Below are 19,746 nucleotides of genomic sequence, written 5' to 3' on the forward strand. Positions count from 1 at the left end.
AATTGCTCTATTTATTTTTCAGGCACTTCTACAATTGATTAAGATACCAGCAAACTTTTTGATTGTATTAGTCTGTTCTCAAGCTCTTTAATATTTAAATTATATCTGGAACCAATGATGCCAGACTGAGAAACATTTTAGGTAAGTACAATGAAACAAACCAACCTGGGAAAGCTTTTCATTTGTAGCCTTCATCTCCATATATTTAGCTTGATTTTCCTGCGACATGTCTTTTATTATGTCATCTGCTACAACCTTTTCGCGTTCGATATCTTCTTCTACACCTTGAATTAACTTTTCTGTGCTGTAAAAATAGAACATTTTTGTAACTTTTACTAGTTGATGTTTATCTTAAGCATCCACTTCAAACTCTGGTATTCCTTCAGCCTCACTGAAATGATCCTTTAACACAAGAACTCCACAGACTCCAAAAGAAGTTGTTACCTATTTGTATTTAATCTTCTCGGAATTGGATTAGCTATATAAACATTCACACCATGGAATGCAGAAGATGAAGAATTCTTTGCTCTTAGAGCACTCACATAGTACTTTCCAACACTCCCACCCTGTCTACCTGCATAGTCCTCAACACTGGCAAAAGTGTACTACTCCCTCTCCGTTGCTCTCAGTCAGTGAATTCCTGGAATAAGAACAGTCAGTCTGAAATAAAGAAGCTGGTAGTGATTTGTGAATGCACATAAAGAAAACACAGAACATAGATACCAGGACTTGATGGTGCTGGAGATGATAAGACGACTTTCTTTCAGCAATGAATTGCTGGATTCCTTAAGAATGGAGAGTGGGTTCAGAGTCTTAGGCAGTGTGGAGCTTTGTAACAATGCAAAGACTAAGAAATCAGCCATTCCTGACATTCTTGATTCATGACTTTAATCTCGTTAGGAAATCAATGGGCTGCAACCACAAAAACTTCTCTACCACTGCGGCTATAGTGAGCTACAAACAAATATATTAGCAGATTCAAGGAAGGCATAAAGACTTGTTCTCACTGTCTCATGTAACGTCTAGTAATTTCTATGAAAATCCTGAAAGCTAGAGAGTCAATCTGAGGACATTGCTAAAGGAAATTAACAAAAACCCCTGAGACCCTAAAAAGTATACCTTCCTTCCCTTCACAGTTCATGAAAGACTGTTTAAACTGTTTGCTTGTTTCCAGAGTGACATCTGCTATTAAGAATGACAAAATCAGCTGGATACCTTCCTTCAGGATTATTTTTCTTCTATTTTTCATTAACTTCCTGAGTTGCAAGATGCCAACAATTTTAAATTGTGTAACTGACGCTATCAGATCAATGGCTGCAGCCAAGAATGCTCTCAGGCTTAAAAGATGATGCAAAATAGCAGAATTGCACAAGGATCATCTCAGGGTAGGGGAATAATGAAAATTTCATAGAAGCAGAGTAGATTTAATGTTGGTGTGGACTTCTGAAGGTCATCTAGTTTAGACCCACTACTCAAAGCACAGTCACTTAGACCAGGTTGTCAGTGTCTTGTTCAGGCAGGTTTTGAGTATCTTGAAGGATGGAGATCCCACAAACTGTCTGGGCAATGTTTTGATGTTTGGCCACTCTTACAGTAAAAAGAGTTTGTTCTTACATTTAAATAGAATATGCTGTTCTCCAATTTGTGGCCACTGTCTCTTGTCCTGCCCTTGGGCATCACTGAGAAGAGACCAGCTCCATTTTCTTTACTTCTACCCATCAGGTATTTACAGCTCCCCCAGCCTTTCCTCATAGTTTTCACCACTTCTGAGGAATTCTCAAAAGAGATTCAAAAGTGTAACCCGTCTTCTAACTAGCTTCAGGAAAGATCTATAATGTCCGGGAATCTGAGGATGTTAAGTAGAAATTCTGTCAGGTTAGCAACCTTTGCTGCAAAGATGCTTTGGAGCCTGATAAAGAAACAAATCGAAGTAATGATCTCCCACTTTCTGTGGCAAATTTGGAGTGCAATGGGACTGCCCAAGAAATACTGAATGGTTGTAACATAACATTAAATGGAACACTCTCTTGAGAGTAAAAATGGTTTGTTCAGACCCAGTCTAAAGAATGAGGCTCTCACCATAAGTATACCTGTTTATGAATGGATAATTACATTATGCTTGGTAGTGGAAAGGAGTAATTTTTTAAGTGAAGTATGTTCTTAAGCTATGAGAGTAGCTTGATTCAAGACCCTCTGGAAGGCATGGAACTGGGAGCTGGCAGGGAGCTTTCATGTTACTTCTTTGCTGGAGCCTCCTCATCCCTCAATCTGGGCCTATGAAAGCTGTTGCAAGGTCTCAGCAGTGACAGTTTCTTTCAAATCAAGCCCAACTGAAGACATGCCAGAATGAAAACAAAGAACCTGCAATGAAGAATTCAAGAAAATGTCAAGAATGCCAATTTCCAGAATTAATCTCCACACTAGACATAATTCACCTGGAGAGACTGCCAGTACTGGTCATAGGGAGCTTGTCTTTAAGTACAAACAGGGTGCCTTTTCCTGGAGATCACTGGGGCATTTAGGGAGGCAGAGAAGAACACCACTTTTTACATTTCTCCTGTGTTCCAAAACACCATGTGGAAGCAGCTGCCACTGTTGAGGGCAGCAGTGTCTCCAGCTCTACTGGATTTTTCTCACCTATGCCTGAGACTGCAAGTGTGCATGGCAGAGTAAGGAAAGAAAGCCTACTTTTCCAGCCCCACTGATGTAAAGTGTATGTGTGGACACATTACAGAGCAGCCTCTTTACCTGAGGCAAGTCTCTTTTTCTCATGTGATATGGACTCCTAGCTAAATACTTCAAGGTGATCCAGTATGTCCTTGAGACTAGAAATGTCTGACTTAGCTGTGATGCATCTTCTCTGGTAGAAACCTCTTAACGGAAGGTTAAAACTCAGTGATTTTCTAAGAGGCAATAAAAATATCAGCAATGGCTGTCACAGGAAGACAATTCATTACCACAAGTAATTTGAAGACCACTGATGAAGCTGAGTCAGGGACAAGGCTTGGAAAAGTTGCAGAATGTTCTGAGATACTAAGCAAAAAAATCAAAGTGGCAATAACATCAAAGAGGGATAGTGAAGTAAAATGGTTTCTACAGCCACATATTTGACAAGAATAGAGAATGAGAGGAGACTGAACCGTTTGGTAGTTTGATGCTGTGCATTGGACAGCATGAGGCTTAGAGAACGAGCACCAGTGCAAGAAAAAATTTATTGAACTTAGTGTTTTTTGTATCAATACAATCCCTTTTTCAAACTGCATATAGACATGCTCTCAAATCAGAGCAAGTATAATTTGTTTCTGGAATTTCTTCCTGAAATATAGCCCATAACACAGATGTCTTTAAGTGTTTGTAATTCTTTGTAAATAATAAGCTTTATATATCACACCCTGCAACTCATCTGATGCTGATGTTTCCACAACACAAGAATTTAACACAGATTTAACTAATGACTAGAGATCTTTACTTCAGTGTGCAAGTATCTTGAAATTTTCTTCATTTGATGACTGATCACATAAAAAATGCAAGTCTTTTTCTGTCTCTAGCATTTCTTTAATTGATTATAACCCAACTTGCTTGTAAATTCCCAGTGGCATTTTAACTCAGTGCTTCCTATGTGATCTGGAACTTGACACTTGAGCATACTACTATTAGACTTCCCTATTGGCTGCAGATCCAATTAAATCCAAGATGATTATAAGAAGTTGCTCAACCTAGTCAATCGTTTGCTAAAGATTTTCTAGGTTTATTATTTTTTTTGTACTGCCTGCTTATTCATCAGGTACAAAGGTTGAACAAAAACAAAGTGCTGTTGCACCATATTATTTCTTGTCAGTGCACTGAAAAATCTACACATATGTACATATGCTGCCTTTAAGAAGCAACAAAAAGGTAAGACACTCGGCACATATTTTTCAAAATGTAGGCAAAGATTTATTAGTATAACTTTGTTGCTAGACCGGAAACAAACACCTCTTGAGATACATTGAAAGTTCAGGAATTACTACGAACCTTGGACATGCCAAGTTGTTAAGTAAATTGTACTTCAGTAGAAAGCCAGAGAACAGTCCATTTCTTCTCTGAAAAGCAGACTACCTGATTATATAAACTCCATTACCTCCCCAAATTTGCCTTTTTTCTTTACAAATTCTTTGCAAATGCGAGAAAAACAATAGGAATTTTCTCCAAGGAAAACTTTTTAAGAGAACGCTTCTAATCACAAGGAAACATCAAGGTATTACCAATGTATTGCCAGGCTCAGTTTCTTTCCAAAGCAATTACTTTAAACAGCAATTCTTAAAGTCTAGTTCTAGTAAAAAGCTAAACTGCAATTAAAGTTACAGATGCTTTCCTGTTTTTCTACTACAATATGTTCTTCTACTACAATATGTTCCTATACACACAATGCAGGAAATCACAAATTTGTAAGAAACCCCATAACTTTTCAGTAGAAACTAAAGTGAAAAATAGGAACTATGTTTTTGACCTAAACATACAGAGGTGAACTTTCAGACAGTAAAAAGATTTTTCAAGTTAATGGCATTCCCTTCATTCAGACATATTAACTTTTTGCTTGAAGTTTTGAAAAACTTTTAAATTAACTTTCATTTTCAACTTGACTGTTTTTGATTAACCTACAGACTCTTTTAAAATAGTATTTTAATATATTTTTCCCACTCTATCAAAGATAGTATTTTTCTTGAAATCTGCAAATACTACTATTAATCTATGTTTCTAGATTGCCTGGTTAAGGTCCTCTCTGTTTCTGAACATCTTGGAAGCAGTATCTTTAAGGTCCAAGAATTTAATGAGATCCAACTGTTAACATAGTCTATATGGGGAGTTCTCAAACTGCATCATGTTTTCCACTAGCAATATTCAAACTGGCTCCAAAAAGTATGCAGGCCACAAGTACCATCATTGACAAGAACAATACCTAATACAGAACATAATACCACAGTGGCGGCTGCTGCTACTACTCCTTGTCCCTGCCACTGATAATGTCTAACAAAAAGGTTTATGAACTCTTTTTGCATTTAATGTAAATTTCCAACAGCAGTAGACATGCACAATGGACCAGAGCAGTATAAGTGGCATTTACCACCTTCTTTCTAAGAAGTTAGTAAGTTTCCAGGCTAATTCAGTCAGGTGAATGAGGTTAGTCCTCAGACACAAAAATGTACAGAAGCAATCAATGAGAGTTCACCAATCTGTTCTGTGACCTCATCTACTCCATACTGATCAGCAAAGGCCTCCTGTCAGTCTTTTTAAGGATTGGTGGAGTTTTTCTAAATCTGATGGTCTGCCTATATTTAGCATTGTTTGTGCAATTAAGCTTCCTTATGTAATTTTCCCCACTCTTCTCTGTTAAATTCAGTGAATACTCTCTACAGCTCAAGATACAACAGGCACTTTAAATGAGCATCTTACACCTTATCTTTTGGGTCTTTTTTGATCTGGAAGACAGAAATCTGAGAGGAGATATTGAGGTTCACTTAGCCCACTATCTTTTCACTTCAGATGTTTAAGAAAAAGTGTAAAAATGAAGGGATAATCTACCTTTTACATAATATTTTAATTCAAGTGTAGCATAAACAGGGACTGATTTAACATCTGACAGAGATGGTTTAACATTCCTGTTCAAAATTAGCAGATCTTGCAAATGATGCCTGATTCAAAGGAGATGGATAAGAGACACTTTCTCTGAGAGAAGTTAATGTCACAGTGAATACCATTTGTCAGAAAAGCCTTCCTCACTCTCAGAAAATAAGATTAAAATCTGTAAAAGAACTCCAGCACAACAGATTGAAGCATGTTTACTTAGTTCCAAAGATCAGAACAACTACACCTTCATCATAGAGGTCCATGTTAATGTCATAAGATATATGCTATATTATGGATAATAAAGAGAGTAGAAGATCAATCTACTAATTAAAAATTCACAAAAACTGTTTAATAACTTACGTAAGAGAAATCTGACTGGATAAACCAATAATCCATGTAGTACAGTATTCTGCTTCTGTCAGTGGCAACAAGATAAATTTAGGGAGGGCACACAAGGCTGAATACTTTCTACAGTTTACTCCTATCATAGTCTTCCAGTACCCATAATTGCTTTAACAGGAATATTAATAAGTATATCCCTGCCTATTCATTTTATCCACTTATGAAACTGTTGTCTATTAACTTGTCTAACCAATCCCTTTTCTACTTGCTGATACAGTCTGCTCACTGGATTTTAGGTTTGGGACAATGAAGTAAAAGCTGAATGCATTAACTCTGATAACCTGTGGTTTTCCTCTTAATTTTACACTTTGTAGTATCTATGTAGAACAAAAATTAAATTATCATTGAAATAATTATATCTATTAATTTGTTAAACTACCACTACAGAAGACACTGGTATTCTGGTCTTGGTATACAAAAGTGTTGGTTTTTTGCTAGGCTCTAAACATGAAACTCTCTTGGCTTGTGATCTGGACTGGAACACTGTTTTTGAATCTAGTCACTGCTGACTGCAACATTACTTCTCAAACTGTAAGTTCTATATGTATGTAAATTACCCTTATTTTTGAAAGATACACTAGAAGCTAAAGACATTTTAAAAACTACCTTGTAAACATAAAATTCCTGAAGAAAGAGCACATAGAGACAAATAAGATGACGTGGTTTTCTGCAAAATGGAGAACTAGCTGCTGGAGGTCATTGTAAGTGGGTGAATAACACTGAAACATACTTGAGATGGTTTTATATCTTAGTCAAATCTCTCTGCAGACAACAGGATTGTCTCCTTTATCTTTTTGGAATAGACCTAAAAAGCAACAGTTATTGGGACAAGGCCAGCTACTGCTCCAGTTAGAGAGATTTACTGAGTTAGCACTTGCCCAAGGCAGGTCCAAATGTATATAAGAAATTTTAAAGGGTTTTTTCAGAGATTAATTTAATGGATTTTGTATTTATTGGGGAATGGAAAGGAAGGAAGAACTCTTGCTTAATAGCCAAGTGATAAAACTGGTATTGCACTATTTGCTCTGACTCACTGCCTACAGGTCCAGTACTGTATCTACTGCTTGTTCATCTTTGGGACAAACATGAAGAACAAAAAAACACACAATGGGTGTATACAGTGTAGAAAAGGCACTCCACCAACATTTGTTTTTAAGTAAGCTATCTAGACTCAATCTGGTCACAAGCTGAACATAGGCTACTTATTTAGGAAGAGGGATTAATACAACCAATCTGTTTCCAGTACTTAGAATCTCCTTTAAAGCCAGTTCAAGTATCTTGACACTAAACTGTACTCTGCAGTGATGCATACATATACATACAAAGCAATCTACTCTTTTCATAAAATAAAAATGTTTCAAGGTATTGGGAGTAAACACTCTCAAACCTGAAAAGACTGCAGCTGTGCTAAACTTCAACCCAAAAAACCAAAATGAACTTAAGTGCTGCACTTCTAATAAAATATATACCAAATGTTTTGTTGAAGGTCTGCTCCAAAGATGTTTTACAGAGTAAACATAGCTGTTTCTAAAACAAAACAATATATTTGAAAAAACATATTTGAATTAATTTTCAGCTTTGAATCCAATTTCTCTATGACACCTTCTTTCCAGACTATGTGGGAAAAGAATCCTTTTTCTACCCAGCCAACCTTCATACAGAATTCTAAAACAGACAGCCCTACTAATTCCAAAATAGCATGCCAAACTGGTTATATTTTGGATGATCATCAGATAAAGAGCCCTGCATCTCAAACAGAGTTTAAGCACTAAGTGATCTGCAACTTCAGGTCTCTATACACTAGGAGGATTCATTCCCCTGTACCACCAGACCACATGTATATTAAGAAAAAACGTAAACAAAATTGCATGAAGAGCAGTAGAACTTTTCTTTTAAAGTGCTGGTTTTAAAAAATACAAGAAAGATTTTTCATGCCCTGAATATTCATCACTGAGACACCTTCATCACTGGACTTCCCTACAGTATTTAATTGTTGCCATTCTCTTTTTTTCAACAGGTCACTTGTGAGGAGTCTGGAAAGAACCTCTCTAATATCCCCACTAATGTTTTCCAAAACGTTACTAAATTAAGCCTCAAAAATAATAACATCACTTTAAAGGATAGTGACAAACAGATTCTTCGAAGTTTTATTAACCTCATTGAACTTTACCTGAATGAAAACATGATTACTGTACTGTATAATAACAGCTTCTGCAATCTGAAAAAACTTGTAGTTCTGGATATCAGTAACAATAGTATTAACACAGTTCATAAAGCAGCATTTGCAGGATTAAATCAACTGTCAGTGTTGAATCTATCCTATAACACAATTACTCAATTAGATTCAGGTGTATTTACTTCTCTAAAAAGTCTGACAGTTTTAAATCTACAGTATAACTTTCTGAAATCTTTTAATATAAAATCATCTTTCAAATTGATTAAAATCATTTTAGCTGGAAACCCATGGACCTGTTCCTGTGACCTTCTTGATTTACAGATGTGGCTAACTGCCTCCAATGTGACAATGGGTAAGTTTCGGTAAGAGCAGCATTTCATACTTGTTTACATCAAGCAGCCTTACCTTGTTTTTTCCTGATCTGGATAATATCCACCATCAACTTATCTGTATTTTGCAGTAATACATTAGTTATCCATGAAATTTTTTTAGATTAGAGTGCCAATTAATTAGCAATATCTCATAGCCTTTCCACTGCTCACATTCACAGAAAATGAAAACAGCACTACATGTACATTCCCAAACACCAAGGAAAAATCCTCCATCAAGACAGCAGCTATCCAACCAGCTGGCTGCAAAACTGAAAAAGCTTCTTTTGAAAACACTGTAACTTCTACTTCTGCCATTAACCCTAAAACTAGTGCCTTACTAACAGCTCTGACTCCAAACAACATCACTGGAAACAATGGAACACATGCAGGTAATATACTGATGTTTTGCTTTACTGCTTACATGCTGTTTGATTTTCTGTTCCATGATTTCATATTGTTTTGTATTCCTAGCACACTGTAATTCTTCCATAAAAGCCAGGGCTACAGAAAAAGTGTATTTCCAGGTTTTGGTAGACCATACACACGTTTCAGTAAATGTTAAGCTCTACTGAGTAAGTGTTCAAAACAGATAAACCACACCTGAATTCTCAAATGATACTACAAACTGATGATGAAATTTCAAAGGCTTGAAATTCAGATATCTGCCTAACAGAACTAGGGAAGCATCTTTAAAAAAATTCAATTACTTCATCCAAACTAACTGCTTTCTAGATGTAGCTGTCTTCTTAAAATGTGAAAAGAGTGAGCCTATTAATTTTACTCCAGCCCTTGACTGTGTTCAGTGTTAAGGACTGTGCCCATCCCATATACTTTGAAAATTTCAGTGGTAGTCTCCTTACTTTTCTTCACCTTTTGATGTTAATTCCATCATCACTCTGTAATACTCTAGCTTTTTTTTTTGGTAAAGTAACTTTTGTTTTTTCTTTACGTGCAAATTAATGTTCACTTTTCCATACCGAAATGCTTTACTTTCTGCTTCTGGCTAAAGCAGAAAAAATATCAACCTCCAGATACATACACAAATTGTAAGCCACCACTGCCACAGACGACTTCTGCTTTAGCAGGTATAATCTATTTTAGGACAGTGGCCAGCACACAAAATAACAGCTTCTAAATAAAGACTACTGGCAACTACAGTCTACTGAAATTTTTTAAAATAAAAGAAATACAACTGAAAGGATATGCCAAACAAAAGATATAATATGTTAGGGTGCAGACATCATCACCATACAGAAATTTAAGCCTAGGAAACAGAATTTGAAGTCAATTACTGATTTTTTTTCCCCCAAAGCCCAATCTTGAAATCTAAATTTTGAAAAAATGATTATTTTTGTATGTCCCCAGAACTTTATCTGACTTTGAAACTATTATTTAATTTTAATAAATACGCATGGTGGATTTATATTGCTAGGAAACAAGAGATGTACATGCATTTTTGGTCTGAGTGATGTTAGTGACTCCCTAATAACATAGCAATAACATTCTACTAAAGCTTTGGAGACACTCAGTAATTCTCCTATCGTTGTTGATTTTGTGTGTTCTCAATCCAACTACGAAAAAATTCATGCTAGAGTTCTTGCTGGTATTCCTCATGAAGATGACTCTTCTTTTTTTCCTGTCTGTTTTAAAGAGTTACCACTTCTTGGCAAAAGTTGGACCTTCCTAGCGGGTGTCCTAGGGTTTGTCCTAAGCACTACACTCCTGATCTTTACTGCTGTAAAATGCCCGACATGGTATCGCTATTTGATCAGCTACAGTCACCGTCGTCTGGAAGAAAATGACTCAGAGATGTTTGAACAGGAGTTCTCAGCTGACATGAGTTCTTCTCCTGCAGTATCGGGTACTAACAATGAAGATCCCATAGTAATATTTGAGAAAATTCATACATTTGAGCCTGGGGAAGATGGATTTATTGAGGATAAATACATAGATACTTATGTAACTGAGGAGAGTTAATGTCTTAAACAATGGATGATGAACCGACTTTTCAAAACTGTAGTACACTTGTACTTCCATATTACGCTACTTATGTACAATACAAAATGAAGCTAAGCAGTCCATCTCCTTTCATCTTGTTAAACCCATAACAAGGTATGGCTGCATGACTCATGAAGCTAAAAAATGTGGTGATGTGCATGCATTAGTGTCACAACAAATATTTCAAAACATGCAGAACATACTCAATCCATCTTTCATAAAAACCTATTTGGTTATTTATGGCAGGGGGGGAGAGATTACTGTATATGGCTTAACATGAACAAGTCTTTACAAAGTAGCTTCTCAAGCTGGCATAATCACTAATGCTTTATACGTGAAGAAGTCCAGAGACGAAAAATAATTTCTCTGAAATGCTGAAGCAAACCACAGCCAGACTGGGGACTGAATCCAAATCAATGGTGTCAGAGCTCAGTAGCCTATTAGGCAAAACTAACACAGAGAACACAGCATTTGGTTTTGGTTTTTTTTACGTGAATTAGCAGAGCAAGAAAGACCAACTGCTTCATTCCCTTAAATGTGTCTACATACAGTACAACAATAAATTATCATTACCGCATATATGATGCCTTTATGTCTTAATTTGCTACTGAACCAAGTTTTTTCTCTTCATGTTTTCTTAACACTTAAAAATGCATTCAGGGGTAGAATAGACACATTTGCGAGCTGTTGAAAACCACAGTATTATTGAAAAGTGACTTATCATTAAATGGTAAATCGTTTTTTAAGAGTGCTTATTTATACATAAAATCTCATTGTTGAGATTGCTCTTACTGGCAACAAGCAGGATCATATCTCTTTCTCCTGCACATCTCCTGTCGCTAAATGAAACATCTCAGAAACTCACCCTCTCAGCCTATCACTACACAAGTCATTCTCATGGCTTACAAACTCTTACTGCAAGCATCTCACTGTCCTCATCTTCCCCTCCACACACCCTTACCTTACCAGGCAGGAATCTCAGCTCTAGTTCCCACTTCTGCTTGTTTTCCCCACTCTGCTACTCCACAACACAACCTCCAAAACTCAGGAATTTGACAGCGGGTTGCCAAAAGACAGGTGTCTCCTCTACCACCTAACTCCTCCTGGATGACGTAGTATCTCCACAGCAGTTACTCAGAGGAGTTTAAAGCTGGGAACTCCAGCTGCAGCCTGGCACTGATGTATCATCTTGAAATTGCTCAGGTATCACTTGTGGCATGCATCCCACTGTTAAGGAACTTCTGAACTAGATAACACCTCAATTTTGCCAAGTTCAGTTATGATTTTAACAGCTTTGGATAAGCATACACTTCATGTACTCACGCTTGTCTTTCTGTGAAAATTTTATCCACACTCTGAGCGTCTCGGTCATTCTGAACCTTTAACTTAAAAAAAAAAAAAAGATATTTTGATATAATATATAATAGTAAAGATACAGATTTTATACACAAATTCAAAGTTTCCTTTAAATGAGCAAGAAGCTGCTCAGAATGCAGTAGAGGAAGGAGCAGCAGAGGCCATCTGCTCCTGAGGTTCTTCACAGTTGATACTGAAGAAAGACCTTCTGAAATTGCAGTCCTCCACTGGAAACCAAAGGAAGTAAGAAGGCATCTCTATGTTTGAAAAAGAAATAAAATCAAGTTTGTAACAAATCAATTCACTTACTGTGGGATCTATTCCTGGAACACTTAAAAAAATATGGTTTAAGCTTACAAACAAAACAAAAATGTAACACTTGCAAAGAATAGTTCTCTTTATGACACAGACATTGTGACTTTATTTTTCAATCAGATGCAGGGGAAAAAAATTTGTTTTGACAAATACTCAGGTGTTTTTTCAAGCTAACAAAATAACCTTTTCTAAAACTAGTTTCTTTTGCTTATGGACAAAGTGATTATAAGAAACAGAACATGTTTAATGCCACTCACACCTTAATACTTAGAGGAACACTCTAACTGTGTTAGAAAATAAAGTAAGTAGAGGAAGAACAAAGCTCATTGATTTTGTGGTTGGCCATGTCAGAGACCTATTTAATATTTATTACACTAGAGTCATTTAAAAGGCAGAAGACAAGAGAACTAAATTTCCAGAAGACCAGGCAGCTTTACAAGGCAGTGCAGCCTAGTGAATTTGCCTTTTGTAAGACTAGTGTTCTGTGCTTCCAAGTCAAAAAAGAATATATTTTAACACTCATAATTTGGGTTGGGATGACAGCCTTTTAAAATCTAAACCACAGAAAACTATCATGGGGCTGTTAATGCAACACTTCAGACGACTGTCTCACTACAAACACGTTGCCAACATTATGGTTAATTTAACTGGAAAAAATGGGTAAGTTTTAAATTAGTGCTATGCTTTTTTATATATGTCATGTGTTTGAAGCACCAAGAATGTAACACACACCATTTCACTGGTCAAACATAACAAATATCCTAATTCTTACCATATTGTAATCTCGAATCACTTCTGCTATATCTGTATTGGTATTAAGTATATCCACAACCTGAAATGAGACAGAATTCCAACCTGTTATTGCTCTCCTGTTTTTTTAATTACACACAAAAAAATCAGGAAAATAGGTAGCAAAGCACTCACAAAGCGCTCATGAAAGCACAGCAATTTTCTATTATTGCAAATGGAAAAAACATGATTTGGGGATCTTAATAGACTACATGCATTTTTCAGAAGAAATCGTCATTACATGTAGCTGTACAAAACCCACAAATATTACGCAGCAGTAATTTCTTAAATCCATATGCAACCGCTTCTCCAAATGTATAGTACTTTTTTTTTCTTTTATGTTTTCCTTAGTTTCCACCTTTTTCCTTTCCAGTAACTGAATAAAAGACAGTATTAACCAGTACATTTTTACAGAGAAATGTCAACAAAAATGATGCTGAAGTAAAGCAAAAGCAGTACAAAGTAGATGAGAAAAGGGAGAGCATTCAGTAGCAAAAGCTGACAGCAGCATACCATATTGTAGTCTGCTAGCTGACCTTGAAATTCTTTGATTTCACCAGCTAAAGCCTCTGCCCTAAATACAAAACAAAAAGCCAGACTTAATATGGGAAGACTCATATATGTAAAATAATGAAAAAAAGAATAATTTAATGGTTCCTTGAAGCCTGCACAATACCTCAGAATAGTTTTGTGATTGAGAACATTAGTACTGCATTAGCTGCAAAACACCTCACCTTTTTTCATACGACAAATAGACAGACTTCTCTTGCTTGTACATTTCTACTTCTTCCTGCAGCTTGTTAATTTCTGTTGTGAGTTCATTTGTTTTGCTTCTGCAAAAAAATAAACAAAAAAGAATCATTAACATTTGAATGTACAGCTAAAACACAGATAGAACAGAAATTATATTTTACTACAATAGATGTGCAATCAGTTTCTCTTTCTCACACTGCACCATGTTTTAAATCAGTATTTCAAAGAAGAGCTGGATAAGTGAGGAAAAAAGCAGAGTGGTTCTATCACATAAAATCATAAGTAGTTGTTAGAAAACCTGGATATGAAATAAAATGTTTTAATTAGCTTTTTGTCCCTGCTGGTGAAACAGATGTGAATAATTGGGCAGGAAAAAAAAAATCATAGTTTCATTTCACAGAATGTGGATATCATCCATATTTAAAATGACATCTTTTAGGGCTGATTATTCAATATTGCAATATGATCAACCGACAAAGTAGCATATGCAATACAGTTTCAGCAAGGCCTTGCCTTTGTCAGTATTACATCAATGTATAATCCAAGTAAACCACCTGAAATGTACACTAAAAAGTGCTTAGTCTGTGATGCTACTTCTTACAAATGGAGCTATCAGACCTATCAAGCGTTACAGGTCGAGGCTCAAAATCACTGATCCTCCTTTTACTAATGCTGTGGGAGTGCATTTAACTTAGCAAGCATGGTATGCAACAATAGATATTGCCAATGCATTTTTCTCGATCCCTCTGGCAGCAAATTGCAGGCCACAGTTTGCTTTCACATGGAGGAGTATCCAGTACACCTGGAATCGACTGCCTCAGGGGTGGAAACATAGTCCTACCACTTCCCACGGACTGATCCAGACTGCACTGGAACAGGGTGAAGCTCCCGAACACCTGCAGTATACTGAGGACATCATTGTGTGGGGCAACACAGCGGAGGAAGTGTTTGAGAAGGGGAGAAGAATAATTCGGATTCGCCTGAAAGCTGGCTTTGCTATAAAACAAAGTAAGGTCAAAGGGCCTGCACAGGAAATTCAGTTTTCAGGAATAAAATGGCAAGATGGGCATCGTCATATCCCGATGGATATGATCAACAAAATAACAGCTGTGTCTCCACCAACTAACAAAAAGGAAACACAAGCTTTCTTAGGTGTCGTGGGTTTCTGGAGGATGCATATTCCAGGTTATAGGCTGACTGTAAGCCCTCTCTATCGAGTGACCCAGAAGAAGAATGACTTTGAATGGGGCCCTGAACAGCAGCAAGCCTTTGAACAAATTAAACAGGAGATGGTTCATGCAGTAGCGCTTGGGCCAGTCCAGACAGGACAAGATGTGAAAAACGTGCTTTACACCTCAGCTGGGGATAACGGACCCACCTGGAGCCTCTGGCAGAAAGCACCTGGAGAGACTCAAGGTCGACCTCTGGGGTTTTGGAGCCGGGATTATAGGGGATCTGAAGCCCGCTACACTCCAACTGAAGAAGAAATATTAGCAGCATATGAAGGAATTTGAGCTGCTTCGGAAGTAGTTGGTACTGAAGCATGGCTCTTTTTGGCCCCTCGATCGCCTGTGCTGGGCTGGATGTTCAAAGGGAAGACCCCCTCTATGCATCACGCAACTGATGCTACATGGAGGAAGTGGATCGCACTGATAATGCAACGGGCTCGCATGGGAAACCCTGACCACCCCAGAATCCTGGAAGTGATCATGGACTGGCCAGAGGGCCAAAACTTCGGAGTGTCGCCAGAGGAGGTGACTCGTGCTGAAGAGGCCCCTCTGTATAATAAATGATCAGAGACTGAGAAGCAATATGCCCTGTTTACAGATGGATCCTGTCGTATTGTGGGAAAACATCGAAGGTAGGCAGCTGCTGTGTGGAGTCCTGCGCAACAAGTTGCAGAAACTGCTGAAGGACAAGGTGAATCGAGTCAGTTTGCAGAGGTGAAAGCCTTTCAGCTGCTTTAGATATTGCTGAACGAGGGAAATGGCCAGTACTTTATCTCTACACTGACTCATGGATGGTGGCAAATGCCCTGTGGGGGTGGCTACAGCAATGGAAGCAGAGCAACTGGCAGCGCAGAGGTAAGCCCGTCTGGGCTGCTGAATTATGGCAAGATATTGCTGCTCGTGTAGAGAACCTGGTTGTAAAAGTACGTCATGTAGATGCTCACATACCCAAGAGTTGTGCCACTGAAGAACATCAAAACAATGAGCAGGTGAACCAGGCTGCTAGAATTGAAGTGGCTCAGGTGGATCTGGATTGGGAACATAAGGGTGAGCTATTTATAGCTCGATGGGCCCATGACACATCAGGACATTTAGGAAGGGGTGCCATCTACAAATGGGCTCGTGATCGAGGGGTGGACTTGACTATTGATGCCATTGCACAGGTTATCCATGAATGTCAAATATGTGCCGTAATCAAAGGAGCTAAGCAGCTAAAGCCTTTTTGGTATAGAGGACGATGGCTGAAATATCAATACGGGGAAGCCTGGCAGGTTGATTATATCACACTACCACGAACCCAGCACGGGAAGCAGCATGTGCTTACAATGGTGGAAGCAACTACTGGATGGTTGGAAACATACCCCGTGACCCATGCCACTGCCCAGAACACTATCTTGGGCCTTGAAAAGCAAGTTTTATGGCGACACGGCACCCCTGAAAGAATTGAGTCAGACAACGGGACTCATTTCCGAAACAATCTCATTAACACCTGGGCCAAGGAGCATGGCATTGACTGGGTGTATCACATCCCCTACCATGCACCAGCCTCCGGAAAAATTGAACAATACAACGCACTGTTAAAAACGACACTGAAAGCAATGGGTGGTGGGACATTTAAGCATTGGCATACACATTTAGCAGAGGCCACTTGGCTAGTTAACACTAAAGGCTCTGCCAGTCGACCTGGCCCTGCCCAATCCAAACCCCTGCGCACTGTGGAAGGAGACAAGATCCCCGTAGTAGATATAGGGGACTTGCTGGGAAAAACAGTCTGGGTTATTCCTTCCTCAGGAAAAGGTAAACCTATTCACGGGGTTGTTTTTGCACAAGGACCTGGGTGCACTTGGTGGGTAATGCAGAAGGATGGGGGAGTCCAGTGCATACCTCAAGGTGATTTAACTCTGGGTGAAACTAATCCATGATTTGAGTTCTATGTTACAGGAATTACTATAGCAGGAACCACCTGAACCAATGAAGGACAAGCCTTACAAGAAGCAGTGCAAGCGCAGCAGTGACCTGACCTGAGCTGGCTGTGGTGCCTAATAACTCCATGCAATATAACATCTCTCCTGTCCTGAGTGACCACCATAACAGATGGAGCCCAAAGTCATGGACTAAATTAACTCAATGGACATTGTGGACATTTTACAGACATTTCACAGGGGTGGTCCATAGACTAAGGGAATGATATCTGTGTACTATATCAAAGGACGGGAAGGGTGATGGTAGGAAATGAGAACCTTTTGGATAGTGTGAGACCTGAGTACAACGTAAATGGTATGGAATAAGGGCTGGAGAATGTGCTGGTTTTGGCTGGGATAGAGTTAACTTTCTTCATAGCAGCTAGTATGGAGCTGTGTTTTGGATTTTGCTGGAAACAAGGCTGATAAAGCAGGGATGTTTTAGTTACTGCTGAGCAGGGCTTGCACAGAGTCAAGGCCTTTTCTGCTCCTCACACCACCCCACCAGCGAGTAGACTGGGGGTGCACAAGAAGTTGGGAGGGGACACTGTTGGGACAGCTGACCCCAACTGACCAAAGGGATATTCCAAACTATATGACGTCATGCTCAGCATATAAAGCTGGGGGTGGAAGAAGGAAGGGGGGACATTTGGAGTGATGGCGATTGTCTTCCCAAGTAACTGTTATACATGGTGGAGCCCTGCTTTCCTGGAGATGGCTGAACACCTGCCTGCCTATGGGAAGTAGTGAATGAATTCCGTGCTTTGCTTCCTTGCACAGCTTTTGCTCTACCTATTAAACTGTCTTTATGTGAACCCATGAGTTTTCTCACCTCTACTCTTCCGATTCTCTCCCCCTATCCCACCTGGGGGGAGTGAGCGAGCAGCTGTGTGGTGCTTAGTTGCTGTCTGGGACTAAACCACGACACAAGCCTAATAACAAAACATCAAAGAAATCTACTTGTACTTGGATATAAGCATAAAATTCCTTTCCTCCTACAAACTATATGCAAAATGACCTTAACACTTATAACAGGACAGATTTCATTATAAGTAAACACCACTTATCCCACGCTATTTTTAAGCGCAACAAGCTTCATGTCAGAAACGGAACAGAGCATTAAACCTTTTGCAGTTTGAATATGTTATTAAGACGTACCTCAGTAGTCCAAGGTAGTATGTTTTATCCATTATCTGTCTCTGAGGACCTGCCAAAGGAGAAGATGATATTTTGTTAGAAAACAACTAATTTTGATGAACTGTAAATTATGAAAACAATCTGCCGAATTTGCAGGCAGAGAACTGCCATCTTCTCAGTGTTCTTAAATAGATTTTAACTCATTAAAAGAAATGAAGGCAGAAATTCATTTTAGACTGTTCTGAAAAGAAACATTACGTTTTCAGCTATATGAATAATTACTATATAACAACGTATTTTAATAATTCTGCAGTGATGAAAGACGACACAATTTATCCTGTTCTATTCTTTCAAATTATTTTTAAATACAACTCAGGCACAGAAAAGCCTTTGTCTTCTCTGACTGACAAGAGCAAAGAAAACAAGAGGAGGATGCTTTAATCTTCCTTTCCTTTCTCCTACTCCTATTAATCATAGCTATTCAGTCTGCAATTTATACAGCAATGAAAAGTTTTCCTTTAAAACCATTTAAAAAATGTTTGCAGATACCTTGATAGCTATTTTCAGTAAAAAAATACCTTTCATTGCAGTTTTCATCCCACTTAATCCCTGTTGAGTCACTGGACGGTCTGCAACTTTAATCTGAGATGATAAGACCCCTCCAGTAGTCGAAGAACCACCACGAGAACCAGGTCTTGATGTACTAGGAGGCATCTATTAAAAAACAAACAAACAAACAAAAAAACAAATGAAAAAACCTCCCAACTCTGACTCATTAATTTATTACCCTTATGCAATTGCCAAAGCAATTAAAAACTTAAGCTAGTCTCTATACTGTTCCTACTAGTTTCTATACTGTTCCTATAAAAATCTTTGAGCATTTACATCTCTTCCGCTGCAGAAGGGTAAGAGATTACCTTTGAGCAGTAGTTCATTGTTCCCTCTATCTGCAACTTTAATGCTATTAAGGCGTCCCAGGTGAACCCTTGATACAAGACCTCCTTGACCCCTTACAGTCAAAATTAGAAAATAAAACTCTCTACAAAATTAGAATCTTAAAATTTTTCCTGAGAAACTATCACTCCAGTCATGTTACGAAAAAAATTACAAAAAAAAAAAGGATAAAAATCTAAATATATCGAAGTTAATGTTCAAATACTTTAACATACCCCTGTTCCTATTCTGGTTGTTGATGGAGTCCTTGATGAAGAGGTAGGCCTTGTGGTCAGCCCTATTCCTGCTCTTGAAGAAGGACGAGCTATCGGAGGTCTGTGACTGCTGGCCATAGTTGCTCCCTTTTGAACTTCTCCCTAGAAAGGATAGAAATAGTCCTTTAATTTGCACAAGTTCTTTAAAACTATCAGAGACCAACTCTTTAAAGCTTAATTCTTCACCCTATTAAAAGGAGTTTAGTTTTCTTTGTGAATCTGCAAAGCACCTCCTTACTGGAAAAGCATGGTATAAGACAGACCCAGTGCTCGGAAAGGAGCACAGAAGGTCCATCAGTAAGGTGAGACAGCAATCCCTACTCAGTGCTCAGCCAGTCCTCAGTTTATATTGTAAAACAGATAACGCCTGCTGATTATTTTGGCATTGATTGTTTCAGCATCTGCCCACAGAATTCAAGTCTCTCATGAAACAAACCGGCAGTG

At 38.2% G+C, this 19,746-nt stretch overlaps 2 protein-coding genes across 3 annotated transcripts in view; one reads left to right on the forward strand and one right to left on the reverse strand.

Moving 5' to 3' along the window:
• Nucleotides 1-19,397, reverse strand: part of IFT74 (intraflagellar transport 74) — a 42,403-nt gene extending 23,006 nt beyond the window's left edge. For both annotated transcript variants that reach the window (XM_059833649.1, XM_059833650.1), the window contains exons 1-8: nucleotides 19,264-19,397; nucleotides 18,673-18,808; nucleotides 18,116-18,164; nucleotides 13,749-13,847; nucleotides 13,528-13,588; nucleotides 12,998-13,057; nucleotides 11,878-11,939; nucleotides 166-304 (exon numbers count right to left, since the gene is read on the reverse strand). In XM_059833649.1, the coding sequence (XP_059689632.1) occupies nucleotides 166-304; nucleotides 11,878-11,939; nucleotides 12,998-13,057; nucleotides 13,528-13,588; nucleotides 13,749-13,847; nucleotides 18,116-18,164; nucleotides 18,673-18,808; nucleotides 19,264-19,380 (723 nt within the window). In that variant the 5' untranslated portion in view covers nucleotides 19,381-19,397. The remainder of the gene's footprint in view (nucleotides 1-165; nucleotides 305-11,877; nucleotides 11,940-12,997; nucleotides 13,058-13,527; nucleotides 13,589-13,748; nucleotides 13,848-18,115; nucleotides 18,165-18,672; nucleotides 18,809-19,263) is intronic.
• Nucleotides 3,818-10,533, forward strand: LRRC19 (leucine rich repeat containing 19). The gene is made up of 5 exons (XM_009811868.2): nucleotides 3,818-3,894; nucleotides 6,448-6,540; nucleotides 8,027-8,537; nucleotides 8,736-8,945; nucleotides 10,208-10,533. The coding sequence occupies exons 1-5, from the start codon at nucleotides 3,868-3,870 to the stop codon at nucleotides 10,531-10,533; spliced, it is 1,167 nt and encodes a 388-aa protein (XP_009810170.2). The 5' UTR covers nucleotides 3,818-3,867.
• Nucleotides 19,398-19,746: the final 349 nt, after the last annotated feature.

The sequence above is a fragment of the Gavia stellata genome, chromosome Z (assembly GCF_030936135.1).
Source record: "Gavia stellata isolate bGavSte3 chromosome Z, bGavSte3.hap2, whole genome shotgun sequence".
Lineage (NCBI taxonomy): Eukaryota > Metazoa > Chordata > Aves > Gaviiformes > Gaviidae > Gavia > Gavia stellata.

Bases quoted from the DNA above. Each gene is read 5' to 3' on its own strand.
- LRRC19 (XM_009811868.2), top strand. From the start codon at position 3,868: ATGCTGCCTTTAAGAAGCAACAAAAAG. The intron at 3,895-6,447 runs GTAAGACACTCG...GTTTTTTGCTAG, and splicing joins CTTTAAGAAGCAACAAAAAG to GCTCTAAACATGAAACTCTC. The intron at 8,538-8,735 runs GTAAGTTTCGGT...TCACATTCACAG, and splicing joins TGCCTCCAATGTGACAATGG to AAAATGAAAACAGCACTACA.